The 19739-nt window shown below is 44.1% G+C and overlaps 1 protein-coding gene across 12 annotated transcripts in view; it reads right to left on the minus strand.

Moving 5' to 3' along the window:
* Positions 1 to 19739, minus strand: part of CLEC16A (C-type lectin domain containing 16A) — a 377291-nt gene that overhangs the window by 303645 nt on the left and 53907 nt on the right. For 9 of the 12 annotated variants that reach the window (XM_033914725.1, XM_033914724.1, XM_033914723.1 and 6 more), the window contains 3 exons: positions 16864 to 16869; positions 9464 to 9587; positions 2249 to 2423 (listed from right to left, as the gene is read on the minus strand). In XM_033914725.1, coding sequence (XP_033770616.1) covers positions 2249 to 2423; positions 9464 to 9587; positions 16864 to 16869 — 305 coding nt within the window. The remainder of the gene's footprint in view (positions 1 to 2248; positions 2424 to 9463; positions 9588 to 16863; positions 16870 to 19739) is intronic. The other 3 variants (XM_033914729.1, XM_033914726.1, XM_033914722.1) reach the window with 1 other exon arrangement.

Consider the following 19739-nt stretch of genomic DNA (forward strand, 5'->3'; position numbering starts at 1 on the left):
ATAAGTATATTTCTTCTCTTCATGATTACTTGAAATTAAGTGTATAGCAGCTGTAAGCACTTGAAGTAATTTATTTGTGTTCCCCCTGCATTGCTTAAGGCTTATAACATCTCCCAATGTGAAAGGTTTTTATGCCTATGATGAGGTTTACCCCTTGAGAATTTTCCCATTTTTGTTTCACTCAATAAGGTGTTTGTGGGAAGGGCTCTGAGGCTTTTTCCTTTATAATATCTTACATTGGGTTGACTTAGATGTTCATGAAGCCTTTTCATTGTCAGGGACACAATGTTTTGTCTCCACTTTACCCTCTGTCTTCTTTGGAGTATGTTTGTGAGTAGAAGGGAGTTGTCTGTATATTTTATAGGTAGATCACATGAAGATTAAAGTGTTCTTTCTCAGTAGATATCTTTAAAAGGAAAAACTATATAAGAAAAATTTATTACACACTTGTTGAATTGTTTTGTTTGATCTGACAGGCCAATCCTGATTACCGTATTTTCGCGGATATAACGCGCGCGTTATACGCGTTTTTACCTACCGCGCATACCCCTCGCGCGTTATACGCGTGAGCGCGGTATACAAAAGTTTTTCTACATAGTTCCCACCCCGCCCGACGCCCGATTCACCCCCCCCAGCAGGACCGCTCGCAACCCCACCCCGAACGACCGCTCGCATGCGCTCCCACCCGCACCCGCGATCGGAGCAAGAGGGAGCCCAAGCCCTCTTGCCCGGCCGACTCCCCGACAATATCGGGCCAGGAGGGAGCCCAAACCCTCCTGGCCACGGCGACCCCCTACCCCCACCCCGCACTACATTACGGGCAGGAGGGATCCCAGGCCCTCCTGCCCTCGACGCAAACCCCCCTCCCTCCCTCCAACGACCGCCCCCCCCAAGAACCTCCGACCGCCCCCCCAGCCGACCCGCGACCCCCCTGGCCGACCCCCACGACACCCCCACCCCCCTTCCCCGTACCTTTGCTAGTTGGCCGGACAGACGGGAGCCAAACCCGCCTGTCCGGCAGGCAGCCAACGACGGAATGAGGCCGGATTGGCCCATCTGTCCCAAAGCTCCGCCTACTGGTGGGGCCTAAGGCGCGTGGGCCAATCAGAATAGGCCCTGGAGCCTTAGGTCCCACCTGGGGGCGCGGCCTGAGGCACATGGTCGGGTTGGGCCCATGTGCCTCAGGCCACGCCCCCAGGTGGGACCTAAGGCTCCAGGGCCTATTCTGATTGGCCCACGCGCCTTAGGCCCCACCAGTAGGCGGAGCTTTGGGACGGATGGGCCAATCCGGCCTCATTCCGTCGTTGGCTGCCTGCCGGACAGGCGGGTTTGGCTCCCGTCTGTCCGGCCAACTAGCAAAGGTAAGGGGAAGGGGGGTGGGGGTGTCGTGGGGGTCGGCCAGGGGGGTCGCGGGTCGGCTGGGGGGGCGGTCGGAGGTTCTTGGGGGGGCGGTCGTTGGAGGGAGGGAGGGGGGTTTGCGTCGAGGGCAGGAGGGCCTGGGATCCCTCCTGCCCGTAATGTAGTGCGGGGTGGGGGGAGGGGGTCGCCGTGGCCAGGAGGGTTTGGGCTCCCTCCTGGCCCGATATTGTCGGGGAGTCGGCCGGGCAAGAGGGCTTGGGCTCCCTCTTGCTCCGATCGCGGGTGCGGGTGGGAGCGCGTGCGAGCGGTCGTTCGGGGTGAGGGTGCGAGCGGTCCTGCTGGGGGGGGGTGAATCGGGCGTCGGGCGGGGTGGGGGTAGGGGGTCGCCGTGGCCAGGAGGGTTTGGGCTCCCTTCTGGCCCGATATTGTCGGGGAGTCGGCGGTCCTTCGGGGTGGGGGTGCGAGTGGTCCTGCCGGGGGGGGGGGGGCAGGGCAGGGCGGGTAAACGGAGAGTCGGGACAGCGCACGGAGAGTCGGGGAGGGCGAAAGGAGAGTCGGGGCGGGCGAAAGGAGAGTCAGGGTGGCCAGAGGAGAGTCGGGGCGGGCGAAAGGACAGTCGGGCAGCATGCGCGTTATACCCGTGAGCGCGGTATACAAAAGTTTTTATACATAATATTGTGGTTTCTGCGCGCTATACCCGTGTGCGCGTTTTACATGGGTGCGCGTTATATCCGCGAAAATACGGTAATTGACAGCATGTGATTGGGTTATAATCAACATTATGCTTCAGTATGTAAACAGAAACAAGTATATTAGTTAATGTAATCACCACACTACATAAAGTTTATTATCCTTTTTCAATGGTACCAGAAGCACTTTTCCTGCTTACCTGATCTTGATTTACTAGTGAATACACATAAAGAGGCAGGAACAGTCTGTTAAGCAGGTGGTCAGTCAGCACATCATTTAAGAATTCACAATTAATGATAAGAATATCATTCAAGTAATGTAGATGATCGAGATGTTCAGCTACTAAGTCACTTAATTTTCCTCGATTTCTGTGTCTGAAAAAGAGACAAATAAAAACCTGCAACAGCATAATAAGAACCAAAAAAGCAACTGAAAAAAAATCCACTTATGAAATTCTGATATTCTGCCACCCAAACATGTATAACTGCAAATATGGATATATTCATGCATTAACAGAAATCCAAAAAATTCAAAAACATGAATGTCACCCAAAATATGACAAACTAGACAGCAAGCCTGTGCTTTACCTGTGCCTGAAAGCTGGGGAGAGCAGGACCCAGAGAGTCAGGTACTTGAAATCCCCACTAACTGGCCCCTACTTCTTAAAAAAAAAAATACTGTGGAGTGACAATGTTCCTGAAATGGGCTTTATTAAAAATTTCAAAGTTCCAAAAGTACAATTAAGCAATCCACACAAAAACCTAAAGGACCTAGTCCACTAAAAGCGTAGGACCCAACACGGTCTGTGTTTCGACAAAATAGTCTTCTTTGTTATTAGTCTTCTTTGTCTAGGTTTGGTATTAGCATATCTTTTCTCTTGTATTAATCTTTAAGGTCCTAGATATTGGAGTAATCTAGTCTTCTTGTACCAGGCTATGGTGCGCCCTCACCTAGAGTACTGCGTCCAGCACTGGTCGCCGTACATGAAGAAGGTCCATGAAAGTCCACACACTAGTTACTCCACGTATATACTACTATAGGACTTTCAGGGACCCATGAAGAAGACTATCTTGTCAAAACACGGACCGTGTTGGGTCCTACGCTTTCAGCTTAATTGTACTTTTGGAACTTTGAAATTTTTAATAAAGTACATTTAAGGAACATCATCACTCTACAGTGTTTTTTTGGTTTCTCTTGGACTTTCGTCTCTGTGGATTTCCTAGGGTCCATTTTTTTTGTTTTCTTCCCTACTTTTACTTCCTCACTATCCACTGCCACAAGACTCAACTAGAAATGTTGCAATTCTGTTGTTCATAGGTTCTGGGTAGCATATTTGCAGGGGTTTATATTAATTTACAGTAGCTTCCAGTGAAATAATTTTATGATGTTGCTACTGAGGTGACCCCAGAATTTAAATATTTGTTTTGTACGACAAGCCATAAGGGAAATATCCCTAGCTCTGTCTATCTATGATATCACTCATGCTGTGAGGTCTTGCAATCCTGCTTGTCCGCAAAGAATACATTTTTATTACCATGGCTACTAAATTTTTCTTTCCAGTTATTCTTATTTCCCCTTCAGAATGGTTTTCCAATGATTTCTTTTATAGACAATTAAGTTAATTTACTTGTGTTTGGGATTAACATTTCAGTTAATAAGCATGAAAAGCATATAGAGCAGTGGTTCCCAACCCTGTCCTGGAGGACCACCAGCCAGTCAGGTTTTCGGGATAGCCCTAATAAATATGCATGAAAGAGATTTGCACATAATGAAGATGATAGGCATGCAAATCTGCCCCATGCATATTCAATAGGGCTATCCCGAAAACCTGACTGGCTAGTGATCCCCCAGGACAGGGTTGGAGGACCACTGATATAGAGCAAGAGTGAGTGAGTGTGTGTGTATGCTGGGGGAGGTGTCTCCATATAATTTTTACAGACATGCCCTCCAACTCACACATACAAGCATTACACGGTTCATAGACAACCCCGCGAAAGACAAAGGCGCGCGCCGACAACTGAGCGCAAGACGGAGGCGCGCGCCGAAGAAAATTACAGTTTTAGGGGCTCCGACGGGGGGTTTTGTTGGGGAGCCCCCCCCAGTTTACTTAATAGAGATCGCGCCGGCGTTGTGGGGGGGTTGTAACCCTCCACATTTTACTGTAAACTTAACTTTTTCCCTAAAAACAGGGAAAAAGTGAAGTTTTCAGTAAAATGTGGGGGGTTACAACCCTCCAAACCCCCCCCAACGCGGCACGATCTCTATTAAGTAAAGTGGGGGAGGGTTCCACCCCCCCCCCATCGAAGCCCTAAAAACAGTAATTTTCTGCAGCGCTCAATTGTCTGCGCGCGCCTTTCTCCCGGCGCGCTTTTGACCTGACACCAAATTACACATAGAGAGGTTAGAAATAATTCCTCATCATGTGCTGCATGTTTTTTCTGCTTAATTATCTACTTGTGTTTAGGATCAACAACTGAAATGTTAAGTTAGTCTGTAAAAAAGATAATTAGAAAACCATTTTGAAGGGAAATAAGAATAACTGGAAAGAGGTCAGTAGTCAGGGCATAATTAATATGAAAAGAAAAGTGTGTGTTTATAATATTGCGGCAGTTTGGGAAGTGAAGGGCAGATGCAGGGTGTAATTTAGAGGGGTGGGGCAGTTTCCAATGTGGTAGACTAGTTTATGGGGGTAGTTTCTTAGGTTGAAGCAGTCTGCAGGCAGTTAAGTTTGTGAAGTTGGGCATTTATGAGAGGGTAGTTTTAGAAAGTGGGGTTAATTTGCAGGGTAGTGGGACAGTGGTGGGGTAGTTTTGTAGTTTTTATAAGAACATAAGTGCAGGCACTTACAAGAGTTAGTTTTTGAGAGGGGATTATTGGGGGGGTAGGAAGACAGGGCAGTTATGGGGGTAATTTCTAGATCTAGAATGGTCTGGGTAGTTGGGAGAGCTAAGAATATGGAGAAGTAGTTTGAAAGGAAGAATTCTTAACTGCTATGTTTCACTGTAGGTAAGTTTCCATGATACAGAAACTGGAACTCCTTCCATAGAAAAGTATTAGGCCAGTTTGTTGGGGGGGGGGAGGGGTTTATGGGGTTATAACTCTCTGAATCCCCAATCTGATCTGGCCATTTTTCCTACTTGTTAAGTCTTTACCTTGGGCTCAGCATCTATAAGTATCTGATGTCTTCTTGACTATTTCTTTTCTGACTTCAGTCTAGTTCAGAGAAGCTTAATTCTTGAAGATTTTTTCGGCATCACTCAACAGTATCACCACCCATTGTCTGAGATCATCCACCTCTGTTAGGGCCCTCCATCATTTCAAATACAAATGTTTTAATTTTCCCGTCACTGTTCATTCTGCAGATGTGTCCAAAAAGTATCAGCTTCCTCTGAATTACTTCCTGCACCAAATGTCTTCTGATATCCTCTTGTCTATCCTCTTGTCTTCTGTGACCATTATATTTGCAGAATCTTTCTGTAACATTTTCTCCTTTGTGATTAACCATACTTCACAGCCATATACAGGTCTCCCTCCCTATTCACGAGTGCTGTTTGTAACATCTTCCTGTCCCCTGCAGGAGCTCCCCAAAGACCAGCAGCAGACTCCCTCCTCTATTGCCACAACTCTGTGTGAGCTGCCAGGTTTTCTCCAAAATGTCACTGTTTTAAAGCAGCCTACACCTACTTAAAAAAAAAACAAAAAAAAAACACATCCATGTAGATACATATATAAAATGGCAAGTAATGGTTGATATTTCTTAGCATAAAAAAATAAGTTTTCATCAAGGATCAACCCGATCCATCCCAAAATAGAATAATGTTAATCTTTAAAGTCTTATTCCATCAACCGCATCCAGGTACCTTCTCACTCCAACTCACCAATCCAATAGCTTGCTGCTAAAAACAACTGGAAATAAACGCATAAAAACTAAACTAAACTAAACTAAGCCTTAAGTTTATAAACCGCATCATCTCCATGGAAGCGGAGCTCGACACGGTTTACAAAGCTTAAAAATACAAGAAGAGAGGGGAGAGAGAGTTTACAAGGGCATATGAAAAGAGGGGAAGTAAGAAGGAGATGTTATAACTTCTGTCATAACAATATTTACCTTTTTAAATAAAGATATCACTTCAATCCTTATGAACTAATAATTGGTCTTTATGGAGGTTACAATGAGCTTTGATCAGATTATTTTACTGGCGCACAAACACAGCATTAGCTTGTGAAGGAAGGCTATTGGTAAGAAACAGGCAAGTGGGAGGGCTTTCCTTCCTGAATAGTAAATGAAGCGATTTTTTTCTCTTTAATATGCTTTTTTTTCCCCAAGAGTTGTTCTATTTTTGTGCCCACATGTACAGTACATAATGTTTTAATGAACAGTAAATGTTTTTTAGTGGCAATAGAAGAGGGAGTGACACTGGCCGTCTGCTGCTGCTCTTGGGGAGCTGCTGCAGGGGATAGGAAGATCTGGAGAAGAGAAAATTATTCACAAATTATGGTATTCACGAAGGGGCTAAGCCCCTAACCCCTGTGAATATAGAGGGATACCTGTAAAATGCAATTGAATATACATGCTTTCAGCATGCTGACTTTGGTTTGAGGTTTACTGCCTTGCTTTTCCAAATGTTGCCCATTGTCTTCAGCATTGCTAGCCCTTTAGCTATTCTGACTGCTATTTCTTCCAAGTCATACGTCATGTTACATCCAAGATATGCGATTTTAATCCACATTTTCCAACTGAGTTACATTCATGAAAATATTCTTAGTAGTTAAGTCTTTTCACCATTACTAATCAAATCCATATCCCTTCTTCATTCAAAGGTTGCATTTGTATCATGTGCTGCAGTTGTCCGTCTTCATTGAGGTCAATGTCATCAGCAAAGTGCAGATTATTTATCCCGTTACCATGAACTGATATTCCTCTGTCATTTTTCTCGATTTTGTCTATCATCCTCTCCAAGTGCATGATGAAAACACTTGGTGATACTGGATATCTTGTAACCCCTGCTCATGCCAATCCAAGGAACAATTTCACCACATATTCGGACGGCTGCTTGTGCGCTACTGTTGGTACCTCTTAAAAGGTCAGTTTGCTTTCCACATCAAAAGATTCCAAGACAGCCCAAGTTACACTCTGATTGATGCTGTTAAAGGCTTTCTGAAAGTCTACAAAACAATCGCAGATGTTATTCTTTCTTCGCACTTTATCTGAAATTCATCTTAGAGCCAACACCTGCTCACTTTGTATTATCCTGTATCCTACTGTTAACACTGAACTCTCTCTAGACACGACTTCACTGTAAACCGATTCGAACTTAGGGTATAGCGGTATATAAGAAATAAAATTATTATTATTATCCAGGTGACATCTAATCCAGCCCAATCATGTTTCTGCGCACCTTGAAATCGGATATCAATCATTTTGTCATTCATTTATCAATCATTACTGTCAGCACACTGCCACTGATCTGAGACCTTCCTCCTTTCTCCAAGCTTAAGACTGGTACAAAGAGATGCTGGACTGCATTCCCCAAACCACCTGTAGCAAGGCTTACTATTACTACTAATCATTTCTATAGTGTTACTAAACATATGCAGCACTATACATCAAAACACAGAAGAGACAGAATGTAAGCTCTTTTGAGACAACCTATAGTCAAGCGATAAACCTTCCCAAACCTGTTTTAGAGACACAATATAAAAATCCAACAAAAATAACAGGAGGGATGGAGGACTAGAATATAATCTAACAGATATATAAATCAACCTTCAAAAACATGAACAGTTTGAGATACCTTGGCCATTTGCATTTCTATGTATTGCAATGGTGTTCCTGGGGCAGGTTGTGATGCGCTTAATTTTGTATTTTCAGACTACGTTGTTTTTTCTCAGAAAAAATATTCATAGCAAGAGTGCAAATACAAATGTATACAGGTACTTTTTACGGGTCAATTTTCAAGAGAAAATGTGAGCCCTTTCCCTTTCAGAATTGGTACAAAATTCATGGGTAAAAAGCACTTGAGACTTTTGCCTCCATCTACAACTCTGAAAACTACTCTCTAAATGGATTTTTTTCCCAGAGACTACATTTGGAAGAGTAAGTAGATTTTATAAACAGTTTTTATTACAATGTCAATTGTTTTTAAAGGTTTCATATTCTCTTTTTACATTAAAATTTGAGATGATGGCCTAACAAAGCAGAGCACACACCTGCCTTTGCTTTAGTGAGTGACCTCTAAGGAAGGGCAGCAGTCATGCAAAGGGGAAGGGGTAAAACGCGGACCTCACGGATCTAAACCCGTACGGCCTTAAAAATCTGAGGTCCGTGTCGGTCCGTGTCCCTGCCGCTTGTAGTTTCTGTCGCTGACAGACCTTGATGAGATTTTAGTGCTGACGGATCCGTCTCAGCATAGGGAGGGAAAAGTGTTAGGATCCGTCAGCGCTAAAAATCTCTTCGAGGTCTGTCAGAGCCAGAGACTAGTGCTGGAGTTTGGAGACTTCTTTTCCATAACGCACGTCCAAAACCTATGTCCCCGCTCTCTTGGCTTCTGCTCTGCCGCTCCAGCACTAGTCTCTGGCTCTGACAGACCTCGAAGAGATTTTTAGCGCTGATGGATCCTAACACTTTTCCCTCCCTATGCTGAGATGGATCCGTCAGTGCTAAAGTCTCATCAAGGTCTGTCAGCGACAGAAACTACAAGCGGCAGGGACACGGACCGACACGGACCTCAGATTTTTAAGGCAGTACGGGTTTAGATCCGTGAGGTCCACGTTTTACCCCTTCCCCATGCAAAGGACAACAGGGCAAGCATTGCGCCAATGACACAGAAAAACAGCAGACAAGATGAAAGGTTGTTACATCTCATTTCCCACTCCTTGCAACAGCTATTAATTAAGGTATATTATGCTTACTTAAATGTATTGGCTTTATTATATAGATTAAGTTACAACACCAGTCATTCAACTGCAACTACTAAAGTTTCAATTAGTATTCCAGGAGATTCATATGGAGCTCTAACGCATTGTACATTTTTAATGCAATCCAATTAAGAAGCAGTAATCCTGCCATTTACAACGTCAATGAATCAAGTTTACCATTCACTTAAGGTAAGGGTGCATGAGATAAGTGCTTATTTGTAAACAGTCAATTATATCATTAAAATAAAGCTTTCCATCCTCAGTGGAGCAGCAAACAGCTATCATGCAGAAAGAGAAAATGGGGTGGGGTTTTTTCTTCCAATAAATCATTTCCCCTTTCTAGGCATCAGAAAAATCAAAATCTAGTCATACTGACTCTGCTTTTGACTTTATCCATCTTCTATTAATTAAACATTCCATGAGAAGTCATATGGTCATTACCACCTTTGATTTATTCAATGTAAAACACAATATTCAACCATTCTAGACAGCTTACTCTTCATCGGTCTGCACACAGTCATCCAGTCCTATCACATGGCTTCCAATAAACCAAACAAGATTGGAGAAGTAGGGGACTGCGGTCTTATCTCGAATGTAGTGCAACATGGGCTGGTTGTCCACTTAAAGAGAGAGGAAACAAAAAAAATATATTTCTCCCCAACCAAGGTTTATATATATACACATGCATACAGTACATATATATGTATATTTATGTTTAATATATAAATTAAAGGTAATTGGGTGGCTTTAATTTCTTTATTATGCTTTATAGTCCACCTTCAACAATGGCATTAAAAACAGATTAGGTTCTTACCTTGATAATATCGTTTCTAGTAGATAGGTGTATTATTCTGGACAGATGGGTAAATATCCCCATACTTGCGAGCTATGCAGAAGAAATCCACTCCAGCTTTTGAATCCCTCCTCCTTCACTAGACTCAAACTTTCTGACTGAGACAGTAGGGAGGCGGGGCTCCAGAATGACACACCTACCTACTAAAAAAGATATTAGCAAGGTCAAAACCTAGTCTCTTTTTCTAGTGCAATAGGTGTATCATTCTGAACAGACAGGATATACAAAAGCAGTCCCAGAAATCTGCACCAGCTCATAACAGTGAGGACCCAAAGGCGAAGTCCTCCCTTGCTGCTACATTTACTCTGTAAAACTTGGAAAAATGTATGCAGAGTGGACCAAGTCACTGCCCTACAAATCTCCTTAGGAAAGATTGCCTGAGCTTCCACCCAAGAAGAAGCCATGCTTCTAGTTGAATGCGCCTTTACGGAGACTGAAGACTGTTTTCCACAGGCAATATATGCTGATGAAATGGCCCTACGGATCCATCTGAAAATCGTAGCCTTGAAAGTCGGTATGCATGTCTAACCTGACTAGTGAGCACAAAAAGATGGCCATATATCCTGAGGTCATCAACGAGTTCAGGCTATTACAGAAGCACCTGTCTTACAGCCAACGTTTTCAGAATCCGGTCCTTCTTTCTCGAACCTGTGGACTAGAATGCTGGCAATCTGACCTCCTGATTGACATGGAAAACCGAAACAACCTTCAGCAAAAAGGATAGAACTGTGTGAAAGAAACTCCGGCCTCTGTGAATTTGAAGAAAGACTTTCTGCAAGAAATAGCCTGTAGCTCTGAGATTCTTCCTACTGAGGTAATAGCCAAAAGAAAAACCATCTTGAGTGTCAGATCCATCAAGGATGCTACCTTCAGCAGTTCAAAAGGAGCCTGACTGAGGCCTTGCAAAACCAATGGGTGTTTTACCAGTAGCCTGAGCCACAGCGTCCCCTTTAGGAATCTGGCTATGTCCGGATGAGACACCAACAAAGCCTTACGCTCTTGAACCCTGAAACTAGAAAGTCCCTTGGCAAGGCCAGCCTGAAGGAAGGCTAACACCACAAAGGTCAGAGCAGAGAAAAGCTCCGCCTACTCTTTAATGCACCAGTGCTGGAAAGTTTCCCATGCCTTAGTATAAACCAGTGGTTCTCAACCCTGTGCTGGGGACCCCCCCAGCCAGTCGGGTTTTCAAGATATCCCTAATGAATATGCATGAGAGAGATTTGCATACCTGTCACTTCCATTATATGCAAATCTCTCTCATGCATACTCATTAGGAATATCTTGAAAACCCGACTGACTGGGGGGTCCCCAGGACAGGGTTGAGAACCACTGGTATAAGCAGAGTCCATCGTAGGCTTTTAGGCTTTGAGCAGAGTAGCAATGACCACCTCCAAGTATCCCCAGTGTGCTAATGCCACGCGCTAAAGAGCCATGCCGTAAGAGCAAAGTGATCCAGATCTTTTATGAACTGGTCTCTGAGAAAGAAAGTCTGGCTGTACTTGCAATCTGAGACTATCGCCCCTTTGAAGATGCACTAAGTCTGCATACCACGGTCTGTGGGGCCAGTCTGGAGCCACGAGAATACTGTTCCCCGATGGTCTGCAATCCTGTGGAGTATCCAGTTTACCATGGACCATGGAGAAAACACATACAAGAACTTGCTCTTTTGCCATGGCTAGACCAGAGCATCCAGACCTAAGACGGTGCAGTGGTACAGTCCGAGAAGACTTGGACCGCTTGCTCCTTCACATTCTTCTCCAGCCTCTGCAATGCCAAACGAATGGCACAAAGATCTAATCTGTTGACTGACCTCTTTTGGGAGGTTGACCAATGACCCTGGATAGGGCGTTTATTGCAGTGAGCACCCAGCCAAACAGGCTGGTTATCTGTTGTCACAATTACTCACGAGCTATTCTGAAGGGCATGCTCCTTGATAATGACTGTGGACAGAGCCATCAGCTCATATTGATCCAGGCTTCCGGAGTCTATGGCAGAGACATCTGAAGGGAGTCCGATTGAGATGACCACCTCAATAGCAACATACTCTGAAGAGGATGCATGCAAGTCTTTGCCCATGGGACTACGTCCATCGTGGCCACCGTGGAGTCTAACACTTGGAGGTAGTGCCACGCAGACAGAGCTGGTTTGCCTAACAAGCTCGTTATCTGAATGCAAACCTTCTGTCTATGTGCCTCTGGAAGACAGACACAACCCTTTGCCGTATTGAAAACTCCCAGGGATTAGGATGGAACCAGTTGGCTCTTATGGAAATTCACTGTCCTGCCAAGACTCTGCAGAACCTGGCCACATAAGCCACAGCTTGCTCCCCTTCTGGGAACAACAGAGCTCTGATCAAACAGTCATCCAGGTATGAATGAACCTGTGTTTTGTGTACATGGGCAGTTACCATCACCATCACCTTGGTAAGTGTGCGAGGAGCTGTTGCCAGCCCAAAGGGACAAGCTGAGAACTGGTAATGGTTTTCTAGGACATAAATCTCAGAAACTTTCAGTGTTCCAGAAAAATGGGAATTTGCAGGTAGGTCTCCTTCAAATCCAGCAAGGCCAGTAATTCCCCCGGTGCCACCACCGCTATGACTGACCATACAGTTTCCATGCCATGGCACTTTCAACGCTGCACTGATGTATGTAAGATCCAGAATGGGTCTCCAATTATCTGAGCCCTTCTTGGGCATGACAAAGTATATGGAGTATCTGCCCAAGCCCTCAGGCAGCACAAATTATATGACCTGAATATCTAACAGCCTCTGAACTGTAGCTGCGACTTTGCTCGTTTTCTCTGGTCACTCCACCGGGGAATCCACAAACAAGGGTTGGGCAAACTCAAGTCTGTAACCACTCTGAATGATCTCCAACACCCAACAGTCTGATGAGATCTGCGTTCAGGCCTCCGCATATTCTGAGAGTCATCCCCCTATCTTCAGGTGAACTGCTCCAGACCTGGTGTCACTACTATAATGGAGGTTGGAGTGGACTGAGAACTGGAGGCTTGGCTCCACCTGGGACCTGAGAATCTCTGTCTGGCACCCTGGAAGGATCTCCTCAGTACTGTCAAAAGTGCCTGGAGCCACAAAAATTAGGCTGCCCGAAGCTTCTAGAGGCTTGCGGTCTGTTGTCAGATAGAGATTTCAGCCGATGATCTGCCACACTGGTCATGAGATTGTCCAGTCCCTTTCTGAACAACATTTGTCCCTTGAAAGGAAGTCTGCTGAGGGAAGCCTTGGAGGAGGAATCTCCAGCCCATTGCCTGAACCAGAGCATTCTGTGGGCTGAGATCATACAAGCCAAAACTTTACTCATGACTCTGGTGATGTTGTAGAGAGAATTGGCTATATAATCCACTCCAGCTAATAGGAGCTGGGGCAAAGGCTCAGCCTCGGCCACCTCAAGCTCCGCAACCTGGTATGACAGACATGTGTCACAAGAGAAGATGCTGCACCTTCCTTGACTCCTAAAGCTCATGTTTCAAATTGCCTTTTAAGAATCACATCCACTCTGCAATCCTGCATAACCTTTAATACCATGCCTCCTTCACTTCACATGTATTTGGTTATCTGCACTACCAAGAAATCTACCTTGGGCTGAGCGAACAGCTGCTAGCACTCCTGTGCCACTGGATACAGCCAAGCCATTATCTTGGCTACTTTAAGGGATCCTTCAGGAACATCTCAATGCTCCCTGATACCAGGGAAATGAAGAAGACTGGGCTTTCACTCCCCTCATTTCAGAGCAGGGAGCAGAGGGGATCTACTCGGAGTCAAGTTTAACTCATGCAAAGACCCCACAATAAGCTCCAACAGAGCTGACAATCTGAACAGCCGAAGGACCGTGGATTCATCCCCTTGATCAAAGGCCACAATTGTATTTTGTGCACTCACACTGGCCTGCGATCTCGCATCTTCCAACAGGGAGGGCTCACTTGCAACGGTAAAACCATACAAATTAGACTCCTCATCATCTAAGTTTCCCTTGGAAAGGTCAACTGGATCATGGCCAGGCTCGGACACTGAGGCAGTTGTGCCCTAGGAACCCAAGACCCCTCAAGCACCTCCTGGTGTACTGCCAGCCTTCCCTTGGAAATCTCGTCCATCCAGATAAGCTCTCCACATCAGACTGACAAATTCTGGAGAAAATGAGTATTAAGCAGCACAGAGTCTCCAGCTTCTCTCTCTTGGGCTCCGTGATCTCCACATTCCTATGCTTAGAATGACCGCTATTCTGGGGCTCTGGAAAGGATTTACTCCCACTCAATAGACCCTCTGACCATTCTTCAGCCCTAGAAAGTAAACAGGAGGCTAAGCCGGATGCTTCTGCCAACCTTTCACGTTCTGCGTGGCATATGGCACAAGGACTCTCTTTGGGTGCCCATCCAGTACAAACCAGACATGAATTGGTGGTAAATAAGTCTAAGGACACCACCAAGATAGCCACCGTGTAAGTGTTTTGGTGCCAAAATGTTTTAACAAAAACAAAAAAACAAACCCCAGCGATTTTGGAGGTGGGAAAACCTAAGGGAAGGGGCAGAAACTTGAAGAAAATGGTGTTAAAAGATCACTCCCCCTGATTTTCCGAGTTAGGCTGTAACAGCCTTACTCACTGTGACCTGTGCTGGAAATGTTCAGCAGCCTGCCTCAGCTCCTAAGGTAATTGGATCTGGAAGAAAAAATCACTGTCTCAAACAGACCACTCCTACAACACTGAATCTTTGGGCTGCCAGTTGGACTAGTGCCTGACTGAGCCTCAAACCCCCGCAGACCTGTGGACATGAAAGGGGGAGGCAAAATGTAGCTGGCACCCTGCTGAGCCTCCTACAGAAGACAGCCTGTAATCAAGCCCCTGTAATGAAGTAGGCGAGCAATGCTACAAGGGGAAGTTTCTGCAAGCTGACCAACAGGTATCACAGAGGGTTTGGCCTGTCAGCTGCAGACCTCAGTCTGCTTCTCCTCCACACAGGCAGAGCTGAACCCTCAATGGAGGGAGCTCTGAGCACCGAAAGCCATCAAAATTTCACATACAAAAAAAAGACAAAGACTGAAAAAAATAAAGAAATATATAGAGCAGATGAGAAAAACTCCTTTCAGCTCGCGTGCTAAAGGAAAAACTGAAGGGGGTAGCAGAGCCCTATAGTGAAGGAGGAGTAGATTCCTTCTGCATGGCTTGTGAGAATGGGGATATTACACGTCTGTCCAGAATGACACACCTAGTGCACTAGAAAGTGGATTACACCACTTAAAAAATTTCACACAGACACAAAAATAAACAGAAGCAAAGAAAAAAAAATAAAAATAAACCAAGCCCCCTTTGCATCATATGACTGATACAATATGAATGCTTTTCCCCTAGAGCACCACCATCCGTCTCACTGCTCACCCTGTGAAACCTAAGCAGCAGTCTGGAAGGGTTTCTACTCTCAACTGTTTAATGGCTCCCATAATCTTAAACAGATGTTAAGGAGCCAGTGGGAAGAGAAATAATGTTTTACAAGCATAAGAAAAGCATCAAGTAGAAGATAAAAATAGCTTTCTTCAAAAGTTCTTTTCTCACCTGAGGGCTATACAATGCCACATATTTTCTGCAGGTAAGGTAGAGAACTTCAATTTGGCCTACTTCCAAATTGAATTTATATTCACAGAGTACAACTTATAATCAAATTTTAACACCCAAATTAAATAATGTGATGTAAAGTGCTCAGCCAATGTTTTTGTAAGTCCCCCTATGGATATGGAAGCTGAGATAAGTGTCCTTTCCTGACGAAGAGTAGAGGTGAAACTGGAGTTGAGCGGTGTTAGAAGGGACAAGCTTCATTACATGATTACTGAACTTTTTGAAAAGTTTGAGTGTGGGAGTGCCACCATCTGGAAAAACCGCCAAGAGAACAGTTAACTAAGATAAGTGTTAAAGAAACAAATTAGTTTATTTGATATAAGGTAACTAGAGAAGATTTTTAACTTTGGCGGTTGGGACTGTGAGAGTACCGTGATGATTCCTGTGACAACCTATGCTTTGAACTAGTAAACACTTGGGGGTTGATGGATTGAGCACTTCACATCACATTATAATTTTGCTGTTAAAATTAATAAGTTGTACCCTGTGAATATAAATTGAACAGTATCCACACAGGTTTATTCTATGAATGTACAGTAAAACCTTGGTTTGCGAGCATAATTCGTTCCGGAAGCATTCTTGTAATCCAAAGCACTCGTATATCAAAGCGAATTTCCCCATAAGAAATAATGGAAGCTCAGACGATCCGTTCCACAACCCACAAACTTTAATACAAAATACTATACGTACTTGTACTGCAAGACCTCACTCATTTAGAACAGTCACTACACTCTTGCAGTGTCAGAGAGAGAAGAACCATTGGCTCAGTTGTGATGTGTATACTGTATGTACTTGTACTGCAAGACATTGCTTGTATATCAAGTTAAAATTTAATAATATGTTTTGCTTGTCTTGCAAAATGCTTGCAAACCAAGTTACTTGCAATCCAAGGTTTTACTGTACTTCCATTTTCAAAAACTTTGAAAATCACCTTCCATAAAACTAAATAGGCTGACTGAAAGTCGCCCAACCTTTCCCAGGTAAAAGTGCATGCAGGGATCAACAACATGCTTGCTTTTACTTTCAGGATAAACAGGCAAGCTCAGAGACAAGGGTAAGATGGGAAAGGCAACAGCGTGCTTAACTTGAGAATGAAAAAGCAAGGGCAAATCTTTATAGACATTCTTGCCCTAGTCAATTCTCAAAGAAAAAGTACACATGTACTTTCCCTTTCAAAACTGATGCAAAGTCATTGAATTAATATACCAATATAGGTGGCACATAACTATTCTCTTAAGAACTACCCCCACAATTAGCTTCATATGAAAATGTTAAAACGCATTACTCTGTGTTAATACATTAACAAATTTTTTACAAAAATTTATACTTGGAAGAACAAAAGTGGTATTCCACTCTCATTTTTTTTGTTTTTTCACTTAAATTAAACGTGAATAAAGCGGAAGAGGTTAATAAACTTACATGACACTGCATTAAGGCACACAGGAATCACCATTGAAAGAAGGGCAAAAAACAGACAACAGTTAATATGAGTAGGAACTGGGATGGTCAGACATCCATCAAAAGGGTTAACTAGCTACAACAGGGAAAATCTAAGCTAAGTCGTCATACGGTGTGCGACCATGCCATTTAATATCAATTCAAACCTTTGTTTTTTCTAAAACAAATTTTAATACACCACCCCCAAAATTGACATTTCTGAAAACTGAAGTTTTATCTTTAAAAAAAAAAAGTGTATGCATGAGCTGTCAGTGCCGATAAAGAAACAATTTTTCTATTTATTATAATCTGTCATCTTGATTATGATTACTCTTTACAATATTAACATTTCTATGTTTCACACTGAGGGCCCCCTTTACTAAAGTGAGTTAAGCCAAGCTAATGAAAGAATTAGGGCGTTAACATTAATACACTTCTCCCTCCGTATTCGCGGTTTCGATTATTCACGGTTTTTAGCTTGCTGGCTCCTCCTCCAAATTACATCAGCTTGCGTAGAGAAATCGCTGATTCCAAGGATTTACAGAAAAAAAAAAATCGCCAATTCCCAGCACTTTCTTCACCGTGTTTTGCCTCTCCTTCAGGATGTTATTCGCGGTTTCGCCATATTCACGATGGTTTTTAATAGAAAACAGTGAATAACATATGAAAAAGTTATTCATGGTTTTTCTGTATTTGCGGTTCTGTTAATCCCCTATCACAGCGAATACGGAGGGAGAAGTGTACAATGGCTGGATACTTAGGGACAGATTCCATAAAGTTCTGCACACAAGTTTATAGAAAAAATGTCAATTGGTGCCTAACTTAGGGCTCCTTTTACAAAGACGCGCTAGCGGTTTAACACGCGTAATACCGTGCGCTAAACCGCCGACTGCGCTAGCTGCTACTACCTCTTCTTGAGCAGGCGGCAGTTTTTAGGCCAGCGCGGGGGTTAGTGCGTGATGAAAAGTCGCGCGTGGCTTAATAAAAGGAGCCCTTAATTGTACCAATAGCAGGCCTTAAGTACACTTCTCCCTTGTTATTCGCGGGGAATACGGGCAGAGCCGGACCACGAATGGCGAAAAACCGCGATTATCCGGCTCTGACTCACCCCCACCTCCCTGCCGCCTTCCCGGCCTTACCTGGTGGTCTAGAGGGCTTTCGGGGCAGGAGCGATCTTCCTACGCTCCTGCCCCATGCAGATCGCCATGAGGAAATGGCTGCTGTGAGTTCCCGTAGTCTCTCGAGACTATGACGGGAACTGCCTACAGCCATTTCCTCATGGCGATCTGCACGGGGAAGGAGCGTAGGAAGACCGCTAGACCACCAGGTAAGGCCGGGAAGGCAGCAGGGAGGTAAAAAAATATGGTTTTTTTTTATTTTCCCCCTCCCCAGAAAAAAATCGCGATTATGTGAAATCGCGAGTGCAGAAACCGCGAATGGGGAGGGGGAAGTGTAGTTACAGGCACAAAAGCACGTAGGTGCTATTATATAAACATATCCCCAAATTCTATATATAGCACCTAAAAAATTAGTGCCAATAAGAATGGTACTTAGCACTGTTTTATAAAAGGCACACACCATATATAGAATTGCGCTTGGCGGCCACAGAAGTCGTTAACCTTTAAGCGCACCCATTCAGGCCAAGAAAATCCTGGCCTAAATAGCTGCGCTTAAGTTGTGCACAGATCGTGCACATCAAGCTTAGCGTTATGAAATATTTTTGAACGTGGAGTGGTGCGTCTGAGGATTGAACTGACAATCTTATATTTCTGTTTCAAAAATAAGGGGAACAGTTTTGTTATTGGGCATTGGTGGATGATTGTCAAACTAAAGTTATTTGAATAAGGTGCAGTTTATTTGATTCGTGCCTAAAGCTAGACATGTACTGTATATGCTGACAAACGCAATTCTATAACTGTAATTTTGCTATGATAGAACTGACACTTAGTACCCATATTCTTTGCACCTAGTTTTTGGGCACACTTTCTTGAATATACCTGATGTATGTGTGTGCTAAGAGACATAAGAAATATGAAAAACTTCCTATTAACTAGGCTAAATAATCTACATCAAATCTCAAAAAGATAAGGGGCAGATATGTACTAAGGGGCAGACTGCACCTTATACATGATGCGTGGCACTGCATTACACATTAACTGTTAATTACATCACTCCTCAAAATCTTTCACTGGACCCTACTTGCCCTTCCAGCTACTGCCCCATCTCTCTCCTCCCCTTCTTATCCAAGCTACTTGAAAATGCTGCTCACCACTATTTCCTTGATTTTCTGTCAACCTGACCCACTCCAATCAGGCTTTTGCCCCCTGCACTCTATGGAAACTACCCTTGCCAAAGTCTCCAATGACCTGTTCCTGGTCAGATCCAAGGACCTCTATTCTATCCTCATCTTTCTCAGTCTATCAGCTGACACTGTAGACCAGGGGTATCAAATGTCAATCCTCGAAGGCCGCAATCCAGTCGGGTTTTCAGGATTTCCTCAATGAATATGCATGAGGTCTATTAGCATACAATGAAAGCAGTGCATGCAAATAGATCTCATGCATATTCATTGGGGAAATCCTGAAAACCCGACTGGATTGCGGCCCTCAAGGACCGACATTTGACATCCATGCTGTAGACCACTACCTTTCCCTTCCTCACTTGGATTTCAGGGCTGTGTTCTTTCTTGGTTTTCTTCTTCTCTATCACATTTTACCTTTAAGCCCGGATTCTGTATAGGACGCACGGTCTCAGAAGCCAACGGACATCCTATATAGAATCGGGCCTAAGGCCACCTAAAATAAACCCGATTCTGTAACTGACGTCCATGTTACAGATGGCGGTTAGACAATCAGGTT

The sequence above is a fragment of the Geotrypetes seraphini genome, chromosome 11 (genome assembly GCF_902459505.1).
Source record: "Geotrypetes seraphini chromosome 11, aGeoSer1.1, whole genome shotgun sequence".
Lineage (NCBI taxonomy): Eukaryota > Metazoa > Chordata > Amphibia > Gymnophiona > Dermophiidae > Geotrypetes > Geotrypetes seraphini.